This window comes from Emys orbicularis, chromosome 1, assembly GCF_028017835.1.
Source record: "Emys orbicularis isolate rEmyOrb1 chromosome 1, rEmyOrb1.hap1, whole genome shotgun sequence".
NCBI lineage: Eukaryota > Metazoa > Chordata > Testudines > Emydidae > Emys > Emys orbicularis.
In genome coordinates this window covers 259,650,865-259,677,919 of record NC_088683.1, presented here as the reverse complement: position 1 = coordinate 259,677,919, position 27,055 = coordinate 259,650,865, and the positions used below count along the sequence as shown (strand labels likewise).

The 27,055-nt window shown below is 40.1% G+C and overlaps 1 protein-coding gene across 1 annotated transcript in view; it reads left to right on the top strand.

The window, feature by feature from the left end:
* The window catches only part of COL4A2 (collagen type IV alpha 2 chain), a 217,670-nt gene that overhangs the window by 111,047 nt on the left and 79,568 nt on the right, over positions 1 to 27,055 (top strand). The window contains exons 3-9 of the mRNA XM_065407451.1: positions 19,790 to 19,924; positions 20,015 to 20,059; positions 22,434 to 22,550; positions 23,323 to 23,394; positions 25,648 to 25,683; positions 25,800 to 25,862; positions 26,444 to 26,479. Coding sequence (XP_065263523.1) covers positions 19,790 to 19,924; positions 20,015 to 20,059; positions 22,434 to 22,550; positions 23,323 to 23,394; positions 25,648 to 25,683; positions 25,800 to 25,862; positions 26,444 to 26,479 — 504 coding nt within the window. The remainder of the gene's footprint in view (positions 1 to 19,789; positions 19,925 to 20,014; positions 20,060 to 22,433; positions 22,551 to 23,322; positions 23,395 to 25,647; positions 25,684 to 25,799; positions 25,863 to 26,443; positions 26,480 to 27,055) is intronic.

The following is a 27,055-nucleotide window of genomic DNA, read 5'->3' as shown; positions in this document are numbered from 1 at the left end:
GATTTAATTACTGCAGCAGCTGTACATCAACTTAATTTATGTTGACTTAATTTTGTAGTGTAGACATGCCCTTAATTTCCTCCAGGAGAGTCAAATCCTACAACATATCTAAACATGTTTAATGCATATTTGAAAGAAACTTGTGGTCCCGATAAGTACATGCTTCCATACGTGGCAAAAATATTTTATATATCACCTTGTAATTATTTTGGGTCTAGGTTGAATGCGTCAGTTTCTTCCCCAAGTGATTACTCAGCTTCAGTTTCTCTTCTAAATCACAGCTTTCTGTCCAAAATTGTACTCTATTTATTACAGTGGTCATATTACTGACTGTCTGCAACAATATTCAAGTTATCTCTTCAGTATTTGGATGATCCTTTTAAGGGACATGAAATACTTGTTTTTCCAGTATCCATTAGGCCACACTTTGGCTCCTTGAGTCTGGAGGAGCTATGTTTAGTACTAGCCTCAAAGGAGAGATGGAGCTGTACACCATCTTTGTACCCTCATGGGTTACTGAGGGCCAGGTAGATCATGAGCACAAGTTACAGAGAAGTCTGAGAGATATTGTCCCTCGTGACTGCCCGAAATGGCCTCCAAGGTGCTAGCAGCCAGGGATCACCAGAATATAATGCACTCCAGCCACAGCCTTCCCGCACACCTACTACACCAAGGGCTGTGAAGGAGGGTGACATAGCAGCACTAAGCATGTCCATAGGGACACAGGAACTGGCCTTTGTCATAAATGGTTTCTGAATCTCTGTTTTTCCAAACTGTAAGATTCATCAAGTCATTCACTTTTATGACTCTGGGATTGTTACATTTTTATTTTGAACATTAAATATAAATGTATATGTAATGTTTCTTTCAAGATTTAGAAACACACTGATTAACCATTCAAAAGCATTGGGACATGATGGAAAGTGATAGTATTTACTACTACTTTTCTGTTTAATATGAGTGACTTAGCTATGTTTTTTACATGATTTTATTTTACTGTCTGAATGTCTGGGAGAGTGAGTGAGAGTTGCTTCCCGAGACTCCATTCACTGGATTGTTGTTTTAACTTCCTTTTTTTAAAAAATCAGTTAAAAAATTGTGGGAAATGACATGAGTTTTAGGAAAAACATAAGTGAACAAGGCATAAATTCAGGGTCAGTATGACTTTTCATGTTTGTTGTACTTTGGTCAGCATGTATTATTACCCTGCCACATATTTTTGGTGTTTATTATGTAAAACCATTGACATTTGTACTGAAAACCATCCTCTGAAATGTTTCTCTAAGCATCTTTCCTCTTCCTTCATTTCACAGCTTTGGTGGATTTATTTTTTTCATTTTATTGTGTTGAAAGATTGCTTATGACATTCTGGAATTTGAAGCAGCGTAATAAAAAAAAAACTGACAGAAATTCACCCGATGCAGAATGGCCTAAGTAATGCCCTACACATCCTCTGTGAAGGAGTGTGAGTGAAGATGCCAGACAGAGGATTCTGTATGCTCTGCGGTGGGGCTCCCTGCCAACTCAAAGTTGACTGGTCTGGAAGGGGCAGGGTCGGCTCCAGGCACCAGTGCAGCAAGCAGGTGCTTGGGGTGGCCAAAGGGAAGGGGTGGCACGTCCGGCTCTTCGGCGGAAATTTGGCAGCGGGTCCCTCAGTCCCTCTCGGAGGGAAGGACCTGCCGCCAAAGTGCCGCCGAAGAAGAAACCGGCGCGATGGAGCTGCCGCCGAAGTGTCGCCGATCACAATCGCGGCTTTTTGTTTTGTTTTTCCCCGCCGCTTGGAGCGGGAAAAACCCTGGAGCCAGCCCTGGGAAGGGGGCAAGGAGTGCAGCCTGGGATGAGAAAGGGCCATTGGATTCCCATCTGTTTAGTTCCCGTAGCCCAAATCAGTGCAAATGGGCACTGTTGCAGTCTGACATATTGCCTGTGAATTCTGTGTCTCAGACCCCATGAGAGTTTATTACATAAAACCTGTTATCCAAGGTTTTATGCAAAGAGTAGCTGAGAACAGAGCCGGCCCTAGACCAAATGGTGACCCAGTTGAGGAGCATCTTCGGCACCAAACCCCTCACCCTTTGTTAAACTTTTGAATACCTTATTTTTATTGCATTTGTAGCCTGTTTCACAACTTTGATGCATGATTTATCTGTGTCATATAAGATGATAAACATTCATTTCCTCTAAGCTTATAGAAACTTTTTAATTTTAAGAATAACTGAAATGTACTAACATCAAGAGATTGAACTCTGCACCAACACTGGATGGACCAGTTTAAAATAGTATTGAAGTAGAAGACAGTCTGAAAATGTTAACCCTAATCCTTTAGTTCAAAAGGTCGCTTTTCTTGCTTTTGCCCTTGTGAACTGAAGCACAGCATCAGAGAGATACAAAGACTGGCCAATGGCATTTTCAAGTGATAAAATAGCAAGTGATATCAGTTTCTTATCGTCCATCAAAGATATGGAAATCCCGTAGTGCAGTGGTTATCATGTTCACCTAACACAGGCAACATCCCCGGTTCGAAACCAGGTAGAAACAGGTCACTGTTCCTTTTTGGGGGGAGGGATAGCTCAGTGGTTTGAGCATTGGCCTGTTAAACCCAGGGTTGTGAGTTCAATCCTTAAGGGGGCCATTTAGGGATCTGGGGCAAAAAAATTGGTCCTGCTAGTGAAGGCAGGGGACTGGACTTGATGACCTTTCAAGGTCCCTTCCAGTTCTATGAGATAGGTATATCTCCATATATTATATTATTAATGAGCCTGAGCTTTGAAAAACTGTGCCCACAACTCAGGACTATGACCAGTAGCGTGAACATAATCCTCAAAGCTATTCACACATTGGAAAAAGTGTCCTTCAGCTCTGCGTCATAAATGAACTGGAAAAGCTGGAGCGGAGAGTACTTCCTGTATTGCAAAATGTGATGGATGTTGTCCAATTCGACATAAAGATCTTTATTATTGGCATCTGAACATTCCCCATGTGTCAGTGTCCAGTGAAGGTCTGTACAATTGTTCAAGAGTGTTTTTCTGTCTGCCAGCAGCTTATTAAGGTCATACCAAAAACCCCAAGTATTTTCGAGGTGCTTCATAACTTTTCTTCGATGGACACTTGAACAGTGTCAATGAGCGAGCAAAAAAACTCCCTCTTGAATTTTTCTTCCAAGCTTCCCATCACCTAATCTCTGCCCTCGTAACCAAACTGTCTTTTCTTCCAATGAATACAAAGTTTCCTTGAAGACAGGCTCAACTCCTACGTTTTCCACCATTTCTTTGGCAACAATGATGGCATCTTCAAAACTGTTGTCTCTGTAGGCCACAACAAAATCAAGGCAACTTCTCATCAAAGTAATAGTGGTTGTGACGTCCATCGACTGAGTTTCTAATGCCTTGCTTACAACGTTTACTAGGAACAGGGTATCGTGCCAAACCACAATTGAGACCAGAAATTTGAAGTTAGTGATTTGGTTTGCCAGGCTTTGCGCCTCGTGTCAGATTCCAGTCTCGACTTTACTCAACTGTGCCAGTTCCATCAGGATGTCATAAACTCAGTCATTTGGTATCTCACTGGCCTTATGCTGTCAATGCATCTCTCCTAGTGAGTGTCACTTAGTGGCTTCATAGTCAGATTTGTAACATTATGCATGAGGATCTTCCACCTGATATTTGATGCTGAAAACAGGACGTATATCCTTTGCAGTACTCTGAAGAGAGATACTGGATCTAAGGAAGATGACGCTGCATCTGACATAACCAGGTTAAGGGAATGGCAGCCACCAGGCAAAAAGAAAGCTCTTGGATTCAGCTCAAGGATCTTTGCCTAAATGCCACTGTTTCTTCCCTTCACGTTCACGCAATTGTCGTAGCCTTGGTCGCGGCAGTCCTGAAGTTTTATTTTATTCTCATTCAAAATGTTCCTAAACAGTTCTGTTAGGCCTTTTCCAGTAGAGTCATCCACAGACCGGAAACTGATAAAGTGTTCCTTTACTTGGATACAGCCATCCTCGTTGTCAACAAATCTTACTGTAAATGACATCTTTTCACTGTGACAAATGTCGGGAGTGGAGTCCCTTATTATGGCATAGTACTTTGCTTTGCCAAGCTGCATCAATATGTTATCAAGCACCTTCCTTGCCATAGGGTCAATCAATTCGTTTTCAATTGTTTGGCTGCAGTAATGGTCTATAGCTTCTTTACAAACTATTTGACATAGGTGCTCGCACCTGACATCATCATATTTCCCAAGGAGCTCTACCACACTGAGGAAATTACCGTTATATTCAGTGAACAACTTTTCTGACGAGCTCCGGAAAGCCAAATTATTCTTTGCAAGGAAGAGGGTAATTGAGATCAGACGCTCAAACATGTTCCTCCAGTGCTGGGTTTCTACATTAATAATGTGCTGGTTTTCTGCATCTGTGAATTTATTCAGCTTGATCCTGGACTCAACCTCCATCCATTTGGAATAGGCTATAAAATGGCCTGGTGACTTTTCATGTTGCTTCAGAGCACCAGCTAAGTTATGCCAGTGATTGTACTCAGAAAGCGCAAGCAACCATTTGGTATTCTTGTCAAATATTTTCCAACAAAACCAGAACACTTTGTCACCTGATTTCGAGTAAACTAGCCTATGCTGATTCAGTTTCTCACCATTCTCAAGCACTCTTTCACAGTGTGATTTGAGAAGTGTCACTTCCGCTCATTTACTGGCAATATCATATCCTCAATTTTGCCTGGCCCATTCAAAATTGTACGATCCATATCGGCAGAGTTTAGGATCGCCGGCCATAAAACAGGATCTGATGTATCGATTTGTGGTGTGTAATTTTTCTCACTGCTGTTTCTGTCATCGTGCAAGGCTGATTCTTCTTTATCGTTTCTCTCCTTTTCATGTGAGCCACAGTCTTCTCTATCATTCTCCTTTATGTTGCCAAGAAAACTGGGTGATTCTCCATCACTTTCCTCACATTTCCATTCCTTATCTTCAGGTAAATCTGCTAATTCCTTAGCAATAGGACTTCCATCATTTAGGCTTCGCCCCTTAATTTCTTCTGCACTGAGACTATCACTACCTAAAGCCCAGTCTGTGTTGTCCTGTTTCAGATATTGTCCCATCAATTTTCCCCCCTGCTGCAAACTAGATTGCAATTGAGCATTTCACTTCTTATACTGAGCTTCTTTTATAGATTCATCGCTTTCCTATAAGTAATTTCAGTGTCTGATCCATCACCCTCTCCCAGTCCCTATCACTTTTTGTTACAGATTTCCTAGCTACCTCTTGGTCATAAAGCTTTCAACTACTTATAGCATTTCCAATGCCATTGATGCTCAAAGGTGCAACAGTCAATGCCCCTAAGTTTTGTCAGTTATTTTCGTAAATACCTCTCAATTCTACTAGGATAGGTAGACATCTGGTTAAAGGAATGAGTGAACCTGTTCTTCCCAATATGCCTTTAAAGAAACAGCACATTAGAGAGAACTTTTGATAGTTTAATGGTTTAAAATTAATATTCTAATTCCAGTATTCTAATACAGTAGTTTAAAACAGGTTCCTAACATTCTCCATTGTATCTTCGTTTTAACTGTCAAAAGAGCTTTAAAAATTTTCTCTTTTTTTTTGTTTATATTTTCTGCATATCTAAATTTGGGGGGAGGGTTGGAGCTAGGTGGAAATACCGAAGAACTCCCCAGTCATCTTCATAGTACTGTTTTTCATAAATTTAAATATGTTATATCTTAATGTTGCCGAACTGTTTCTTATTCTTTCATATAACATAGGGGCGTTTTCCCCAGCATCAAGCAAGTGAACTTTTTCCTGTGTAATAACAAACACACACAATATTTCACATCTGCCCCACACATAAAATACTTACTCAGACATACATGTTTATAAATTCAAGTTGTCACAGTCACAAAAATGCATGAGCTGGACACGTCTGTATAAGTAACCAGTAAAAATGGGGAAATATGATAAACCACCTGTTTGATTCAAATGAATAAACAGTGCTGAAAGGAAACAGGAGTTAGATAGGGGAGAATGGCGTTGTCCAGTGCTTACCATAGTTAGATAATCATGCAACTGTCTTCTGTATGATGCTTCATTAAAATTCTTCCTGACTTGAGTAATCCCCATGGGGCTATGAGAATCTTAATTTTTTTGAATTAGTTCCATTCTTACAATGTATCTAATATGACCATATGTAGAACCTGGAGATAAAATCAGCCAGAATCTCAGGGAAAAAAATATGCAGCCAGCTGGATTTATATTTTTCTCCATAGGATTTGGGTGAAAACTTGTTCAGCTACATATTGCATTAAACTGGCACAGCCAGAAACATGTTTTTATGTATTCACAAACAGAATGCTTCTTACAACAAACTGATGCAAACGCTTTTAGGGTTATTGGGCCAAATTCATTTATATTATAACTCTTTGGAGTTACTACACAAATTAAATTAGCCATTGCGTCTATTAGGAAAATAAGTAAAGTCTTTACTCAAAACACTGTTTAAAGAGAATTCTAAATGCTTTTCCAGCTTTGCTTCCCCGTTCTACTGGGTGCTCTTTGTTTCAAATGTTTCCCATCCTGAAAATGTCACAAAACATTTGCATATGTTTAACGCTATCCTGAGTTGTCTCAAGTACTTCTGTTGACATCTCCGTAAGGAGACACGTAACTGTTAATGGCAGAAACACTTAGTGGGGTTGAGACTATCAGATTCATATTCTATTCATAATAACCAGTCTTCATAGCTCTCCTGTCGACATAATTACTCCACCTCAACAAGAGGTGGAAGCTATGTCGGCGGGAGAGCATCTCCTGACAACATAGCACAGTGTGGACACTGCTTTAAATTGATGTAACTTACGTCGCTCGGGGGGGGGGGTTTCACACCTCTGAGGACATAAGTTACATTGATTTAAACGGTAGTGAAGACAAACCCTCGGTGTGATCATCAGTGTGTAACTTTCAGTGGAAAATGTACTGGCAATTTTAGATGCATTAAAAGGCAATTGTGCAGTCAATATTGTTATATCCATATGATGAAGTAAGTCAAGGAGGATGCCTCGTATCTGTTTTAGAGAAGCATGGATGCTTTCCTGGATTGGGTTAGGATCATATAAAAAGATCAGAAAGCAATATCCCAAAGGAGGAAAGATACATACATAAGCATATATTTTGTAGACTTCACAGAAAGAAAAATATTTCAAATCTATAGATTTCATAAACTGATCATTTTGAGGATTTGGAAAGTCAAACATAGTCATATATTGTTTGTAGTGGTTGTTATCCAGATATCGTTGAGGTTCCCATTCTTCAGTCTACCCAAATCTCTCTGTGAACTCATTTTGTATACAAAATGTCTCCTGGGTTTGTTATGTGAATCACTTTAAAGATCACAAACGTATTCTATTCTCCTGTAGACTCTCTGATACCATAATGATGGGAATAATAATAGAATCATAGGACTGGAAAGAACCTCGAGAGGTCATCTAGTCCAGTCCCCTGCACTCGTGGCAGGACTAAGTATTATCTAGACCAGTGTTTCCCAAACTTGGGATGCCGCTTGTGTAGGGAAAGCCCCTGGCGGGCCAGGCCGGTTTGTTTACCTGCCGTGTCCGCAGGTCCGGCCGATCGCGGCTCACACTGGCCGCGGTTCGCCGCTCCAAGGCAAAGGGGGGCTGCTGGAAGCGGCGCGGGCCGAGAGACGTACTGGCTGCCGCTTCCAGCAGCCCCCATTGGCCTGGAGCGGTAAACCCCCGCCAGTGGGAGCTGTGATCGGCTGGACCTGTGGACGCGGCAGATAAACAAACCAGCCCAGGCCGCCAGGGGCTTTCCCTACACAAGCGGCGTCCCAAGTTTGGGAAACACTGATCTAGACCATCCCTGACAGGTGTTTATCTAACCTGCTCTTAAAAATCTCCAATGATGGAGATTCCACAAACTCCCTAGGCAATTTATTCCAGTGCTTAACCACTCTGACAGTTAGGAAGTTTTTCCTAATGTACAACCTAAACCTCCCTTGCTGCAATTTAAGCCCATTGCTTCTTGTTCTATCCTTAGAGGCTAAGGAGAACAATTTTCTTCCCTCCTCCTTCTAGCAATCTTTTATGTACTTGAAAACTGTTATCATCTCCCCTCTCAGTTTTCTCTTTTCCAGACTAAACAAACCCAATTTTTTCAATCTTCTCTCATAGGTCATGTTTTCTAGACCTTTAATCATTTTTGTTACTATTCTCTGGACTTTCTCCAATTTTTCCACATCTTTCCTGAAATGTGGCACCCAGAACTGGACACAATACTCCAGTTGAGGCCTACTCAATGTGCAGTAGAGCAGAAGAATTACTTCTTGTGTTTTGTTTACAACACTCCTGCTAATACCTCCCAGAATTATGTTTGCTTTTTTTGCAACAATGTTACACTGTTGACTCATATTTAGCTTGTGATCCACTATGATCCCCAGATCCCTTTCTGCAGTACTCCTTCCTAGGCAGTCATTTCCCATTTTGTATGTGTGCAACTGATTGTTCCTTCCTAAGTGCATTTGTCCCTATTGAATTTCATCCTATTTACTTCTGACCATTTCTCCAGTTTGTCTAGATCATTTTGAATTTTAATCCTATCCTCCAAAGCACTTGCAATCCCTCCTAGCTTGGCATCATCCACAAACTTTACAAGTGTACTCACTATGCCATTATATCATTGATATAAGTACTTACATAAGACTAATCAGAGGCATGATATAAAAGGACACCTACAGTATTTCAATGCTCTTATTCTGTTTTAAATTAAAAAGACAAGAGATTCCCAAACATTTTCATGGTGCAAATCACATCTTTATAGACAGAGAGCCAGATCCTCAAAGGTATTTTGTCGCCTAACTCCCATTGATTTCAAATAGCACTTTAAAATCAGGATGTACAAAATATATGTTTATAAATTTTATTGGGTCAGACAGGTAGGTCTCAGAAGGGCAGAGTGCCAGCTCAATACTATTGTTATCCATTCCCACTGACCCAATGGAGGCCATCTCATTAGAAGCTGGATGTGTGAGTGGGGCGTGGGTGTCAGGCCAGAGGGAAGAGAATCTGTTGGTGGAGGGACAGCTCTGTCCACATGAACAGGGCTGTAGAGGTTAGAGAGCTTCCATACAGACAACCCAGGCCTCAGCTTTTCCCCTGAGATCTGTACATGTCTGCGGGTTTGAGGAAATCACTCAAAATACCTTTGCACCACTCATTCTGCACAGGGAGCAGCCTTTTTATCATCTTTCTGAGGGAACAATGGCAGTAAAATTCCATGGGGGGAACCTCATAACAATTCCTGTCCCCTGCACAGGTGATTCTCACATAGGGGACAGCTTGGCCTACTACCATATGCTCAGATTAAATCCAAAACCATTCGCGACAAGTGAGAGTTGAATGATCAAAAAACTATTTACAGTTCTGCTAGTGGTTCCCATCACAGAAATAATTATACTTTTGTTCAAACAGAAGAGAAGTATAAGATGGGAAAATTGGCATACAGCAGATTGTGAATTCCTATAGGGGTTTTAATTTTCATATACACTTATACTCATGTAGTCTAACAAGCTTAACATTTTGGCCAGTTCCAGAGTGTGGAAATTTCAACACTGGATGGTTTTGGTGGAAAAAAAGTGTTCTCACAAATATAAAAAATGAACAGATGTAGCTATTGGTGCTTCCAACGCCCACTGACAAAAAACATCTGTGTTGAACTTCCTGAATTTTTAAGATCCTGAGAACACTCCCACACACCACTGAAAAAAAAAAAAACATTTTAAAACAATTGGCTGGCAGATCACTTTTCAGTTCTATTACTGAATGTTCTAATACAAACAGGTGTTGGTTGTTGTGTTTTCCTTAAGAGCTTAACTAACCAAGCAACAAGTTTATAGTTATTAAAAACCAAACCTCTGGCTCAATTGCCTGACAGGTTATTAATATTTGATATGGCTTGTCAGAAGCTAAAACTCCCGATCTTGTGAATTCACTGGTCAGGGTATTAATAAAATAAGTGAGAAAATGAAAAATAAATAAATAAAAAGGTTTTGGTGTAGATATTAGCAGATAGAAAAGGATAGAATTTCACGCTGCATCATACATTCCCTGAGTGTCTAGCCTTTAAAATTCTTTCAAAACCCATGTTGAATGAAAAGGTTTTTTTTTTCTTTCTATTTTGGAAGCCTACTATATTGTGCTAAAAATGACTGATACATTTATTCTATTTCTATTTCAATATATTCATTCAAGTATATATCACTTTTTAGGCCTTGTGAGCTAAATTCTTCCCTTTAATACATCTCCTCTACTGCCATTTAAACCCTGGGAGTTGTAGATGCATCTCCACTTTTATATCACATCCATCATGTTAATATTTGAGTACTTCCAAGGGCAGATTTGGCAAAATGTTTATTAACTTGTTTTCTAAATTAATTTGCTGTTGCATGACAACTGAACTTTTTTTGATCAAATATTAAATGCTAAAATACTAAAATGATAAATGAGTGTTGTAGAAATGTTCTGCAAAACTGGCAGTTAGCTCTTAGGGCATGTCTACACTTCTAAAAAAATGGCTTCTTAACTGTGGTAAGATAAAACCATATTAGCTAACTCGAGTTAAAATAGCAGTGAAGACATGGCAACTTATCTTATAACTCAGACTAGTAGCTCATGTTAAAGCTCATAGGGTAGACAGGGGTTGAGCTAGAGCTGCTAATCTGAGTTAAAACCTGATCTCCTGGGTCTTCATTGCTGTTTTAACCCAAGTTAGCTAACCTGAGATAAGAACACATCTTTTTTTTTTTTTTTTTTTTTTTTTTTTGCAGTGTGGAAATATCCTTAGTCTGAAGAAGCTTGCTGTATCTATTTAAATGGCAGCAGTGACTCAAATTAAACATTAAGTTTTAGTTATTTATTTGATAAAGACTCAATATTTAGACTGAACATGAAGTCATAATATTTAGATAACCATAAAGATAAATTATGTCTTCGGTGGGGTTAACCAATGAGTGGACTCCTCGCTGTATGACTGGACTCCCTGTTGCATTACTGTGCCAGATTACACAAATATAAACCAGAGTAGCTACACTGATAGCATTTCTCCTTCCACTCTCACACACAGCATCTGCCTAAACTGGAGGCTATGACAGGGGGCAGTTACAGACCACTTATGCTGGCCCTGCACTGGAGGATTTCCTGTAGAGTATGGAGATTATATCAGGGGGCCAGAATCTGGTCTAGAAGTTTTACCAGGTATATTAATCTGAAACCAATAGAAACTGGGCTAAATTGCTATCTGGAAATGCTATAATTTACATTACTCACTGTACTCTAAACAAAAAAGAAAAAACTTTTTAAGTGGTCATAACATTTTCCATCTTATGTTTTTATGCTGAACCATTCCTAACTTCCAAGACAACACTACTGTTTTGCATTACAACTGGTAATGTGTTTGGCACTAATTGACAACTTGGTTTAGTAATCTGATGCATGTTACATTCAGCACTCTTTCTTACAACATAATTTTCATGCATGAGTTTTATGTCATCTGCTCATCCTTAACTGAATAATAATCTTATATACTGTGCTCCATACTCCTAAAGCTTGGTTATTTGAGGTCAAATCTCTGTCTTTTGAAGTCATTGGGAGTACTGCCATATACTTCAATAGGATCAACACACCAGGCAGAGCTGGCAATATGCCACAAGAACCTGATTTTAAATTTCTTGGGGGATTTGTGAGTTCTGGGAGCCAAACCCCTTACTGGTCCTGTAAATAGGAACACTCCCTCCCCATCCTACCTCCCATGAAATACCCTGTTGAAAACTTAGCATGGAAAGCCTCATGGAGTTTTGCCTATCCTGGCCCTTTTCTGTGGGTTTTCTGCTGTTTTTTGTCCTGGTAAAATTGTTTAGAAAGAGGAGAACCCTACAAAAACACCTCAATGTTCAGCAGTTTCTCTTTGGAGTCTGGTCCTGAAGTTTTTTTGTTGTGAGATGGCTACCTTTACATCTGCTATTGTGTGGCCAGGGAGGTTGAAGTGTTCTCCTACAGGTTTTTGTATATTGCCATTCCTGATATCTGACTTGTGTCCATTTATCCTCTTAATAGTGACTGTCCAGTTTGGCCAATGTACATAGCAGAGGGGCATTGCTGGCACATGATGGCATATATAACATTGGTGGACGTGCAGGTGAATGAGCCGGTGATGTTGTAGCTGATCTGGTTAGGAAACCTGTAGGAGAACACTTCAACCTCCCTGGCCACACAATAGCAGATGTAAAGGTAGCCATCTTACAACAAAAAAAACTTCAGGACCAGACTCCAAAGAGAAACTGCTGAGCTCCAGTTCATTTGCAAATTTGACACCATCAGATCAGGATTAAACAAAAACTGTGAATGGCTATCCAACTACAGAAGCAGTTTCTCCTCCCTTGGTGTTCACACCTCAACTGCTAGCAGAGCACCTCACCCTCCCTGATTGAACTAACCTCGTTATCTCCATACTGATTTATACCTGCCTCTGGACATTTCCATTACTTGCGTCTGATGAAGTGGGCATTCACCCACGAAAGCTTATGCTCCAATACTTCTGTTAGTCTTAAAGGTGCCACAGGACCCTCTGTTGCTTTTTACAGATTCAGACTAACACGGCTACCCCTCTGGTTCTTGTACCAGCGTTTGATCTTCTAGGGTGACACGACAACTTCCTAGAAGATCAAACAGTTTTGGGAAACATCTCATAAATTAGATTAAAGCTTGGGAACAGAGAACAGTACAAAGTTTTCAGTTTACTGCCTACAGAAGAGGACTGCGGCTTTCTTAGTTTTGGTGGCGAGCATTCTTTAATAGAGGTTTTTATGAAGATTTAATGTTTATTTCTTCCTTATTCAGAGAAAACATTCTGCGAGCTGAATCACTGCTCTGGAATTCATGTTAATGTAATTTGGTTTCCACTGTCCCAGGAATAAATGTCCTATGTCTGGATGAAACAGCTGAATGACCAGCAAATTATTACCATACCAATAGGCTAACCTGTGTTCATTTGGGTTATTTTTAAATTTAATTGAATTTATATTTTCTTTATTCTCTGGTGTGAAAAAACAGCTTTTTTATTAGATGAGAGGGAAGTCTGTTTTTCAGGAGATAAGTCGGGCTGTGAAATATTCAGACAAATAACCCTCTGTAAAACATCAAAGGGGAATTTAAGAATAGGGAGAGCTGCCTCTGTTCTATTCTTTTAGGCCTACTGCATCTCTCAGAACTGCACCAATGTTGTAGAATCAAATGCTGACTTGTTCAAGATAAATGTAAAATATTTGCTCCGTTTCCATTATCAGACATGCAAGTTAGATCATAGAACACTATCTTTATGGAAGGCTGGTGACCTACAGCACATGACGTCAGTAGCTGAATCCAGTTTAGCAACAGAATACAATTTAGAGCAGTGAGGGTGGGAATACTAAGGGTACGTCTACACTTACTTCCTGGTTCGGCGGCAGGCAATCGATCTTCTGGGATCGATCCCGGAAGTGCTCGCCGTCGTCGCCGGTACTCCAGCTCGGCGAGAGGAGTACGCGGCATCGACGGGGGAGCCTGCCTGCCGCGTCTGGACCCGCGGTAAGTTCGGACTAAGGTACTTCGAATTCAGCTACGTTATTAACGTAGCTGAATTTGCGTACCTTAGTCCGAAGTGGGGGGTTAGTGTGGACCAGGCCTAATTTTTGCAGGTATTTGATGTGAAGTTTAAAACCAGTTTGCTGCTGGAGAAATAAACAAGATTTTTGCTCCCTGATCTAGAAAGGTGAGTCTTTCCCTAGAAAAAGAAGAAGCCTTAAAAGCAGAACATTTGAGATATAATGGACAAAGACGATCGGTCTGATTGAGCCTGTGTGCCATGGTAAAGGTTTGGCCTCATCAGTTTTGGCAGTAAAAAAAGCTTTCATTTTAACAAAGTCTTTAGCCTGTATGGTTTGGAGTGAAATGAATAAAAGCCATGCAGTTCTATTTCACAGTTAGTACAGCATTGTTAACTATTTCACAGCTGGTCACTTTAGCAGAAACATCCTACTTCTCCTGCATTCTGGGATTTAGTATCAACACATTTTTGTCGCGCTCTAACTTCTTACTAAGACAGTCTCAGAGTTCAAAATTAGGTATGCGTGTTTCCTAAATGTGCACCTTTGTTGTTTATGTACATTGTCAAGAATGATAATAGTGAGTGCCATCTAGTGGCAATTATTGAATTCTCATGCTTGCATTAAAAGTCAACTGAAAATCAAGGCATAGGGGTCTTTAAAATTAATAGTTATTGCTGTACTGATTATGTAGAAGTAAAAGTTTATGATGATCTAATAAAAGCAAAGTCATTGGTTTTGTTGTTGTTGTTGTTTTGTTTTGTGCCCAGGTATGTTTTCTCCTCAATGGTTGACATTATTAACAGTTGAGTGTGATTCACCATGAGTACAGTACTTAAATTTAACTTTCTGGTGGAGTTTTACTAAATCTTATATTGTTTGACCTTCTGGCAGCAGGGGCTGCAAAAGTGGTGGTGGTTTTAAAATCATGCTAAAACTAAACTTCCGGTAGTTGAGACATGCCTAAAATAATTTTCCAATAAATGAGCTATTTAGTATACTCTTTATTCCAGAGCTATGAATTCCAGATGGGAACATTTTTGATTGCATATTCATTTTGTTGTTGTTTTGTGCTTTACAAAACATCTTGTTAATTCCATTGTGAGGTATAATTTCTTACAGAGAGAACTATTATACCTAGGGTAACTAGTGTAGAATTTAATGCATTTGTGATCCTAGGTCATAATAGTGTAATGCCCTCTTCTGGGTCACCATAAGTGCTGTGGTGACACAGTCCCACCGAGTACCTGACAATGTGTCCAGCATAACACACAATCAAAGGCAAGCACTACAGGTGCTTTCTAAACCTGCCCTAGTGCTTGGTGTGTTCCAGTAACCACTGATGTGTGTGTAATAGGGTGACCAGATGTCCCGATTTTATAGGGACAGTCCCGATTTTTGGGTCTTTTTCTGATACAGGCTCCTATTACCCCCCACCCCCATCCCGATTTTTCACACTTGCTCTCTGGTCACCCTAGTGTGTAATAGAAGAACAAGTTTTTAGTAAAGCTGAGAGGAAAGAAAGAGTGCACACATATACCCCTGGTGTGCAAGGACTGTGATGCAAAAAAATGTGAGTTATTTCCTACACTGAGAATCCCAAAGGGGAAAGACCGTTAGGGCTCAGGCCTCTTGTGCCTGGAATTGACTATCCAGTGACAGGGCATTGTCTGTTGTTCTTTCTGAGACCCTTACATTACATCTTCCCCTCTAGCTAGCGGTGTCCATAGTTATCCAGCACCACACTTAAGGGCTCCTCCTGAAAGGGCGACTATCAAATTGGCTGGTCCAGAAGATTACTTCTAGCTCCCCTCTCTGGTGGAGGCTACTCCAAAGCTGAAACAGTCCTTAAACTTATAGCCTGGTTTCTCCTGTTAGTGCTATTTTTGGCAAAGTAAATGAACAACAGAGGTGCGCGTTTACGGAATACTTGTAACAGCTTATCAAGGACCTAAATTTGTAAGTATATGACCTTGCATCAATGTAATTTTCATTCTCTGACAGGCTGATCTTCCTAGCCTTGGCCCCTTCTGAACTGCTCTCTGATTTCAGAGATGTTCTACTTCTGATCTCCTCTGCCCCTTCCTACCAGTGGCTTTCTACTAGCCCTGCTAGAACTGGTTTGCAGTGCAGCTTCTCCTTCATGCACCCATTGGGATGCTCTTTCCTGAATTAGCCTTCCTCACTCTGACACTGCTTGTTTTCCTAATGACCCTTTCTATTCCCATCCCTAGTGAATGGCTTCCTATCATGCTTGTTTTCTCCCCCTCCATGGTGGACCAGCTGTCAAACGACTACTAGCATTAGATCTAGGCGTTCCCTACCATTTCCTTCTCCCAGCCATCCTCCTTACAGTTCTTATGAAAGATTGTTTTTCCCTCAAAATTTCCAAGTCCCACCTGACTGTCTATCTTGGCAAGACTAAGGTCTCAGATAAGCACCAAGGAACTGGTGGGATGCCTTTACATGTAGTCAGTATCACAGGAATCGAGATTTCTCTTCCACAAGTGACCCTTTAAAAAGTTCAGGGCATTAACCTGGTTTCTTCTCTCCCACCCTAGGATGACCTATGACTGCAAGGTGATTCTGTTGTGGGGAAGAATGAGTCATCAGATTCACTGCACTGGTTTTATACCAGAAAGTGTTAAAGAATAGACTTACAATGAAGTATGATGGAGTATGTTGTCAAGTATGGTGAAGCTATGGCAACTATTCTAATTCTATGTGATTACTGCTCATTGTTAGTTAAGTGCCTCCTTCTCCTCACCCACATGCTGTCCTGCTTATTTGTCTCCTTCATGTATGACATCTTGTCTTTAGGGTTATAACCTCTTTTGGAGCAGAGATTGTCATTTATATATTTGGACAACACCTAGCACAATGGGGCCTCAACTTGGTTGGCCTCTAGTCATTACCACAACGTAAATGTTTAATAATAATCATAACTGTTCCTTTGTTTAACTTTTTAAATTTAGCAGTGGGGAAAGAAAGCTTCAAAACATGAGCTCTCTTCTTCTTGAGTGGTCCTAAAAGAATTGGAGGTTAAAAAATGTCTAAAGCTTATGGATATGCAATATAACTTTGGAAGTCTGTTCAGTCTTTTCATAATTCTCTGGGGCTTAATTACGGAATGTCAAGTTATCACTAAATTAAATCACACCCCTGAGAGCACTTTCTTTCATGTACCTCATTTACTGAACAAGCACCAATTTGCGTCAGACATTGCAAACATTTTCTGGGAAGAATTCCTCCAGGCTTCCTAGAATTTCTGACCTTTGCTCCTTACTGTAAATAGATTCTGCACATGCCTGTGTTGGACAATTTAATTGTGTGAGACCTCTTCCAGTTATTTTAAGTCATGGGAAGAACACAGCAGGAATTGCCTACTTAAGGAATGTATCCTGCCATTGATGACTGTGGGCATGTCTCCACATTCCTGATCCTAGAGCCCACCCTCCTTGTGTGCTCTATTAGTTATTCTGCTGTCTGTAGATAGAGACACACTCGGGGCAGGTAGGAGTGAGCAGGATGAGGAATTGAGCTGCCTCTTGCTCAGATGTTTGTTGGTCCCTTTGTCCATCTGAGCATCTCCCTCATTTTTGCCAGTGAAGTATCTGGCCCTTAACTTATATGTGTATTTGTTCCTATTTAATATGCTGACACAAAAGAAAGATTCACCTCCCATAGCCAAATAATCCCAGTTTTGCTTTGCTGATAAAGCAGACTTGCTCTAAACAGCAGGACGTTGCATTACATTCTTGTTGAGTTGTATATATAGGATGGAAGCTGTTTCACTATGACAATTTAAATATTTAGATCCATTGTATCCTTTGGCACCACTCCTAAGTAATCGGTTCTGTTAGATTAATTGAAACAGGATAGAAAATAAGGTGCAAGAGATCCATACTGGTGATTAGATCCAGAGGAATAAAGTGTAATCCAGCTGTAAACCATCTCATTCCTGGCCCCTTTCCAAGCAGAAATTGTACTGAATTTTGCAGATGGTTTCATTATGTCAGCTCCTCAATATGGTCTGGGCTGAAATAACATAATGGATTTCCTGTAGGGAATTTAGGTTAGATATTAGGAAAAGGCTTTTAATTGAAAGGATAGTTAAGTACTAGAATAGGTTATCAAGGCATGCTGTGGAATCCCCATCATTGGAGGTTTTTAAGAACAGGTAAGACAAACACCTCTCAGGGATGGTCTCATATTTGGTCCTGCCTTAGCACAGGGGGATGGATTAAATGACCTCTCATGCTCCCTTCCAGCCCCACATTTCTATGATTCTGTGTACAAGTCACACTCAGACTTAGGGGTGAAAAAGCCAGTGCTTTAGCCACAAAACCTACCTACATGGTGATTTTTTTTTTCTGAATAAGCCATAGTAGAAGGGAAAAGCCTAACTTGGGTCTTGGTTAATAATTGTGAACAAAGTGAAAACGAAATATGGAAGATCTAAGAATAATTATTTATGATTGATCATTTTTATACCACAAGCATATATCATATTTTGGTTGGGAGTGTTGTTTCTGTTTATGTTATTAAAGCCACTGGAGTATTTCTCTGAAGGGCTACAATAGGCAGAATGTAGTTATGAACAGAGGAGTGAAAATGAAAAAGGAAAATTTGTGAAGTATGTCACGCAAGTCACAAGACAGAGCCCATGGTGTAAAATAAAAATAAACCAAGAGATTGCCTAAAACTCAACCACATATTGTTAAGCATCTTGACTACTTTCTGGATCCAAGAAAGTGATCCAGGATCAGTTTTGTTTCTTTTCCTTTCTCTAGCCCAGTGGCATTAAGTGAAAATGGCACCAATATTCTTCACAGGACCAAAAGATTGGAATATTTGATGTATTATGACCTTATGTATTTTATCTATTTTGGAAGGGGAAATAGTTTCAAAGAAGTGAGATGGGGAATATGTGATGGATCTCTATTATACTAATAATTTCATTCCGTTTGTACACACTTGTGTATATGTTAGTTGTGTGGTTTGTAGGATGCCTTGCTACAGTGCTTAATTTGTGCCAGGGCTTTCCAAGGCTGAGCCCCAGCGTCTCTAGGTTTGGCAGTTCATAGCACCGGCACCTCTGGGCTTGCTGCATCAGTTATGAATGTAAAAAAATGGCTAGCGCCCCGGCACCTAATTGCTTGAGCCCCAGCTCAATTTCATTACAAATTAAGCACTGCCTTTCTGGATGGCCGGTCATCCTGATTAAGCAGATTTCCCGGTTAAAAGAAGATTGTTGTTAATTATTATATGTTAAGTGCACAGCAGTAGTCCCTAAGAAGCCATTTTATATTTGGAATGGTTCTCAAAATGCTGTATGTCACTAATCTCCAACCTGCTGATTCACTTGACTAAGTCTCAAAGAGATCTTTTCCCCGCAATTTGAATTGAAATGTAATAGAAGAGTGTAGTGCTAGTTGGGTTTTTTTGATCCTTGTGATTCTGCCACCCTCAAGAGAATGAATTTTAAGCAAAGTTTGAAGTGGCCTGAATGGCATCATTAATGCTGTTTTGCTGAACCAACACCGGAAGAGATTTTTTAGGACAGAGAAGCCTTTGATCAACTCTTCAACCTATGTGATTACCATTCCCTAGCTGAGTACCTATTCCTATATGAATCCCATCTAATCATCTTCAAGCATCATAATTAAGGGGAATTACAATCCCAAAGAAACAGAAATTCCTGCTGTTAAGTATCTAGCTCAGTTTGGGAGAAACATACCAATTAAGTGGATTTCACAATTAAGTACATCTCAATTACTTGGAGTGCACTGTAATTGCATCTGCTTTGGGCCTTGCTCAACAGAAACCAGCTGTTTATTCTGCAGATAACATTCTTTTCATAGCATAACAGTGAATATTCTAGGATGAGTGCTGTTTTATTTTAAAGCATTTGCTTTGTCATACGCAATACAGTCGCCTGTTGTGTAGCTTCTATGTGTGTTGCTGTCATATGATGTTCACCAAAGAACCCAGCCTGCCAGAGTAAAAAGAGCTGAAAGGGTTTTTTTCATCTGTTTAAGGGGATGGGAAGATTCCATTAAATAGAGCTGAATTGGTGATCCCTGTGTATTACAATCATTCCTGAAGAAATGCTTTTATTGCTTTCCTCAGGGTCAACCAGGGCTACTTGGACCTCAGGGATTCTCTGGACCACCAGGATTAATGGGTATCCCAGGTTTAGAAGGCCACAAAGGTCACAAAGGTGAAAGAGGGCGACCTGGAGTAACTGGACCAAAAGGAGACGTGGTAATTTCAAAGCTTCACATATTTCATGTAACATCTAAAGAAGAAAATAGTGGGATAATTCTTTGCTTTAATTGTGTTGTCTCATTTTAGGGGCTAACAGGAGTAACTGGTTTCGCTGGTGCAGATGGTGTTCCTGTAAGTAGTCACTCATTTCATACATTAGAGATCAAGGATTACTGAGAGTTGTTTACCATTCACCAGGGCCGGCTCCAGGCACCAGTTTAACAAGCAGGTGCTTGGGGCGGCCAAGGGAGAGGGGCGGCACCTGCGGCAATTCGGGGGCGGCAGGTCCCTCACTCCCTCTAGGAGCGAAGGACCTGCCGCTGAACTGCCGCCGCTGATCGCGGCTTTTTTTTTTTTTTTTTTTTTTTTTTTGCTTGGGGCGGCAGAAATGCTGGAGCCGGCCCTGCCATTCACTGTAAACATTTTAGATTGGACTGAAATTACCCTACTGAATTAAAATCCTTATGTCAAATTCTGTCCTCAGTTACATGCAGGCAACCCAACTCAAGTCAGTTAGACTTGTTAAAATGAATGCAGTTGCAGACATGTAGCTGAGAAGAAAACTCTGCCTCGTCTATCATCATCTCAGATAATTAGGATTCAGTTGCTTTCCCTCATAGAGAAACCCACAAAAAGGGCTAAAGAGGAGGACATCTGTAGTGTGTCTATGGGGGTTGCTGAGCTAAGCATGCTCTTCTGCACAAGAGAGGTGTGATCCATGTACTTAGCCTCCCCTCATCATGCAGTGGAGGGGGACAAAATCAGGTCCTTTGTTATTTCCTGCTTGTAAAGTGCTTTGAAAATGTCAGTGGTTATAAGGATGCTGAGTGGTTATTAATTTTAGTTATTATGTTGTGAGTGACACGATCTTAAAAGCTTTCATAGGTATTTCAATATTGTAGAACTTTGAATAAATTGTCACGGTCTATGTAACAAACCATTGAAAAGTTCCAATAGTCCATTCATGGGAAAGAGTTCAAAATGCAGCTTACTCTACTTTACATCTTGTGGCATAAAATAATAAACAAAGAAATCTGAGTCACAGGAATCTCTGGACAGATTTCCCAGGACTTCCTTTGCAGTGCGCTCTGACATCAGGGACTTTCTCTACCACCCACACATGCACATCCACATCCACTCTCCTCTCACCCTCTTTGCTTCCAGCAATGTTCCAAATCTAGTTTTAGAGGAGTCTCTCTCTCACTCACACTCTTTCTTCCTCTTCTCTCTGAAAACCAAAGACGGAAAGACTCCTTCCCCTCCACAGTGGAAGCACTGCAGCCAAGGGTCCTTATCAGTCCATGCATACAACTTTCACTGACTTCAGTGGGGTTTGCATACACACAGCTGATGTCTGTGCAAGAGGAGGGTGGTGTTCTGGATACAAGAAAATGGGGCTGTATTGGGACACTTGTCTGCAGCGAGTCTTGGATAGCTCCACCTCTTTCCTCCAACCTGCACTCTCAGTGTATCCTGCCTCCCCCTGCTGTTGTTTCCCAACCAGCTGCCTCAGGCCAGGAACCAATGGTGACTATCTGGAAGTAAATAGGAACTCACGTGAACCCGAGAGTGGCTCAGTGCAGAGATGTGAGGCCGATGGCCAAGAAGAGGGAGGTGAGGATCATGAGGCTGATGAGGAGTGGGGGAATGCTGGTGCTTAGTGGGGGCAGGCAAGCAATAAGGAGTTTTCTTTCTGCTCAGATGAGGGAACAGGAGTGGAAAGGCAAGCACAGCTCCAGCGGGTGGAGAAGGGAGAAGAAAGATGGGTTTCTGAGTATATTTGGCTCCTATCTTTCTGGTTGCAGTCTTTCATAGAGTAGAGAGCTGCTCAAAGCAAGTACATGATTGCTCTGATTCTCTTTGACATTGATGAAAATCAGGAGTAAGTAATGGCAGTGAAATTAATGGAATTACAGTGGAGTACGTCCAGTTTAAGGGAGAGCTGAATCACGACCAACTTTTCTCTCCCTTCCAATACCCCACGAGGCTGATAGTGTTACTTCCACCATGCCACATACCCCTTTGACTTGAGCTGCTTATTTTTCCATCTCCATGTGAATGCCACAGCTGCATCATGACACCCAGCCCTGCTCCAAAACAATTGCTATGTTTTTTCCCCAGAATGGAAGCTGTTCAAAGCCAGCAAGAAACCCTTCTTCCCAGTCTTTTACGCCGAGATACTGATTCCTGCAATAATCCCAGGCCCTGATACTCCCCGTATAAGAGCCCTTAGTTGGTTTAGCTCTCTGTTTAACAGAAAGTGCATTGAGCATAGCTTTCTTACCCTTTCCTTTGCCTTTGACTTTTTTCATGCTGTCTGGGGCATCTGGTTCAAGCTGCAGCTATATATAAAAAAGCACTGTCTGTGTTTCTTTCTTTGAAAATTGTAGTTTCCCATGGATCTAAGCCTTGGGCTGATTATGAGAATGTTTAAAAACTAGATAAGCACTGGAAAATGAAAACTAGGAACAGATGGATAGATAAACACATTTTTTATTCTCCACAGGGTCATCCTGGGCAGTCAGGATCAAGAGGGAAACCAGGTCACGATGGCTGCAATGGGACGAGAGGTGATGCTGGTGAAAAAGGAAGTCAGGGGCCCAGCGGTCAACCTGGTTCCTTTGTAAGTAGCTGAATGAATGAACTTAAATTTTATTAATTTAACTGTAGTATTCTCAGGACCAAAATGGAAAAATCTTTAAGCGGGACTCCTTATCCACTCTGTGTTTATCTCACGTTTTAATTATTTTTTCCAATGAGTTTTAGTAGTGCTTTTGGTTTTTGACCCTCTAATTATCCACAGAACACTCCACTTACAGGGGATGACCTAACACAATACCCGTATGGATTTGCCACAGAAGTTAGTCATGAAAAACTATGACATTCATTAAAATCTGGAGGATCTACTCAAAACCCTCTCCATCATATAAGTCGCACAGCGAGGTGGTTTGAGGGAACCACAAGGTGGCCTATATAGTCTACCCACCAAAGAGTAGCATTCATAAAAATAAATCAAAATTTTGAGGAAAATTTTTCACAATTTTCACAAACAGTTCATTATTTGGATCTAGTGGCTTTACTAACCCACATAAGCAGCATGGCGGGACTGCAGTCATTATTCCAGCCCACATAACTGGACTATGCTGAGGTCCCACAACCTAATTCTTAATTAAGGGCAGATTTCTTTGCCTCCTTCCTGCACAATTCACCCATATGATCCTGATGATTTCAGCTTTGTACATGTAACATGAATTTCCACCATTAGGCATAGTCACTGTTAACACACTGTAGTGTGCATATACATATGAAATTGCTGTCAGATATATTTCACAACTTTAAATATATAAATAGTCATAGATGTGAAAATCCTTTTTCTTTTTGTTTTATCAATTTAGGGAATCCAAGGACCAAAAGGTCAGAAGGGGGAACCTTTTGTAATGACTCCTGAGCTAGCAAGCAAATTCAGGGTATGTATCTATCACTTGTGAATTGATGAGCTCTCGTGTGCAGAGTCTCTTGAATTTGGTAGAGGGGTGGGTTTTTTCCATCTTTAAGCCACGTTTCTGATTTTTCTACATGCCTTTTGCAACAGGGCTGTTACTTTTCACTCTCCTGAGTATTTTTCACAATTTTCACAAACAGTTCATTATTTGGATCTAGTGGCTTTACCAACCCACATAAGCAGCATGGCGGGACTGCAGTCATTATTCCAGCCCACATAACTGGACTATGCTGAGTTCCCACAACCTAATTCTTAATTAAGGGCAGATTTAAGGTATTATTACCCCTAGCTGACTTCCAGGAAAGAGGGACCTTTCCAATTTCTTCATAACAAAGAACCTCCAGCTACATGTTGACTATGGCTGTGCTGGAAATCTCCCACAGTCTTCTCATTTTGGAAACATTTCCAATGTAGTATTTAAAATGTGATGTGCGCAAGCATTATAGCTGAAATGGTGTCCAGTGCCTTCAGGGGGTTACTTTAAAGTTTTTTAACTTTAATGTGTGTCATTCACAGCAGCATAATTCCTTTTCCAGAGTATTGAATACAAGTATATTTTTTGGTCTCCTTTTCCACATAATTTTCATGTGATCTGCAGGAGTTGAGCTGACTTGTAATATAAGTGTATATAACATAAGTATATATATTATACGTATATATAGATTCTGATATAACTGTATAAGAGCTAAATATTATTAATATAGATTCTTGATATTAGCTGTACCTAGCTCAGACAAATCTATTTGTGTGAGTGTGTGTGTATCTATATGTGAAAAAATATAAACGTTTTATAGTTTTAAAGTATTAGATAATTATAAGTGGTTAGATAATTTACAATGTAATATATGTACGTTACCATTATGGCCCAGATTCTGAGGTGGGTCCAGACTGTGCTTAACACAGTTCAGAAGGGGCTGTACAAAAGGCGTTTTGCACCTGCTTTGTGGTTCCTGGATTCTGGGAACAGTCTTGTCCCCACTGTAAATTAGAGCAGCATTCAGGAGCTTTAACTTACCTCCAGCTGCTCACAACCTAAACAGGCTGTTCCAACAGCCAGGAATAGCCTGAGTCCAGAAGCACCCTGGCCATGCCTTCTCTCCCACAGTTGGAAGAAGGGTCACATAGATACAATATACTAGCTCTGCATTATCTGGGGGTTTGCCTTGTGCAAGCAGAATTCCCAGATAGGTGGATAAGCTATATTTCTGGCTGCTTTGTACCAATGGAGCATCATAAAACAGCCAAAGAAGGGGCTAGAATCTGACGCTAGATTTTTATTTTCTTCTTTTTCTGTGTGGAAAAGATTAGCAAAACGTGTTGTGCCAATGATAAGATGCCAACATCATTAGGTAACCAGCGGTTTATTATTTTTGATAATACATCAATAAATATCTTGTATTTTTCAATCAGATAGTATTCTTTTCCTTCTAGAATAATTTTGAAATCTAATAATAGTGCTAATAATTAATCATTTGTATTAGTTCATTTCGAGTATCTGATACCCAACAGTTAGATAATGATAGCCATACACTATTAGGTTTTACCTTGCTCCATAAATCGTCCCACTAACTTCAGTGAAGATATTTGTGTAATAAGGAGCTGTTCAAAATGAGTAAGGGTATGTGAACTGTTGTCCCAAAATGTTTTTGGATCAAACTTCCAAAAATATTTCAACATGTTCTACAGTCAAAAATGTGGTTTCTAAAACAGTATGCTCCAAATGTTTTCTGTGTTTTAAAAATGGAAATGTTCAAAGAAACAATCATTTGGTACTGTAATTCTAAATGCAATCTATTGAGAGAGTCCTCATTTAACTAGTTTGTTTCAATTCAGGATACATACATATCCTTGTTAGACATCATCTAAATTTATAAACTGAGATTTGCAAAGGAAGTTAGGCATTCAATTCCCATTTCATTTCAATGAAATTTGGGTGCCTAACTCCCTTAGCCACCTTTTGAAAATCCCAGTCATAATATATATAACTGTACTGTACATAGAAAGTATACAATTAACATGTCATAAAATTGAACTGATTTTCTATATCAATATTTATATGGAATTTATCTTTATTTAAAGTGTTTGTGTCATGTTTTTATGCTACGTTCTGATTATTATGACTGAAGGAATGCCTTTTTAAAATCCCTGAGCTAGAAGATGTATCGTTAGTGTCGTATATAGTACTTACTGTATCTTTAACTATTTTTGTCTTCTTTAGGGAGAGCCTGGTGAGCAGGGATTGTTGGGCTTTCCAGTAAGTTGCTGTTCACCAAATGTGATGATTTATCAATATGTTAATAATAGCAGCTACCAAAACAACATCCATTATTGGTTTGTTTCATTTTTTTAAGTCATTTTTGGCATTTCTAGGGACCTCAAGGTGCTCGTGGTGTTGTGGGTTTAATTGGTCCAACAGGAAATCCAGGAATACCAGTAAGTATTTTTAAAATATGTACTCTATGAAATTAACCTGACAGAAGTATCATGCTAGCAGGACCTATTTTTTTGGTTCACTAGGAGCTAGTAGTTGTACAGTAGCTAACAGGTTTAAGTATGACAACTAGGTGTTCTTAAAACCCAAGAGGGGATTACATTTTGAAAGTGAAAGGCAGTATGTGACACTAATTCTCCAGGGATCGGCATTGCAAAAAAGAATCAAGACCTTTCAGCATGTATCACCTGTATTACTGCAATTATATTGTCTGGTGACAACCACAAGTTCCTATTGAGCTACAGCAGTAACTCCACTGGCTCCAAGTAATTAGCAGCCTCGTATCCCATTAGGGCCAGGAAGATGATCAAATGCGCTAAGCTAGCATGTTTCAATATCATACAGTACAATAAAGATAGTTAATATATTAAGTATTGTTGACTGTCTGAATGCTAAATGAATGCAGTACATTCTGAATGTATCCTTATGTTTCACATGTAAAGTGTTTGATGTTCTCAAAATAGTATTAATAGAAAAGGCACTAATGAGAGGTAATTTACTCTCCACAATTGTATTTGTACAGGGACCAAAAGGGCCACCGGGTTTCCCAGGACCACAAGTAAGTCTTTCTCTGAAGAGCTGTCCTCACATATTTCATTTTGGGTTCATAGGGTCTGATCCAAGTCAATGGACAGATATCACTGACTTGAGTTGGTGTGCTAAGTCAGGCCTTTAATTATTACAGAGAGATGAGGTGAGTGAGGTAATGTCTTTTATTGGACCAACTTCTGTTGGTGAGAGAAAAGCTTTCAAGCTACACAGAGCTCTTCTTCAGGTCTGCAGACTATAGTGATTACAGACATACCTAGTAAACTGAAGATGTTGTGAGTTGTGAAGCCCGGGGAGGAAGGTTGAGTTCCAGCCTCAGTGCAACTTCAAAGCGTTGTCTACGCAGCTATTTTTAAAGCACTAGTGTGGACCAACTAGCTTGATCTGGGAGACTCATTCCCACTCACTCCAAAAAGGTCTGTAGACATACCCTTTAAATCACTTGCACTGGGAAAATCTTCCCTGGAGTGGTTAAACCTGCTTTAAAGCCAGATTACACTGCTGGTGTGGGCACAGCAGTCTCCCCAGATCAAAGAATCTGTCCATATATCTCAGATTATATTTTATCAGAGAGTTCTATGAGTTC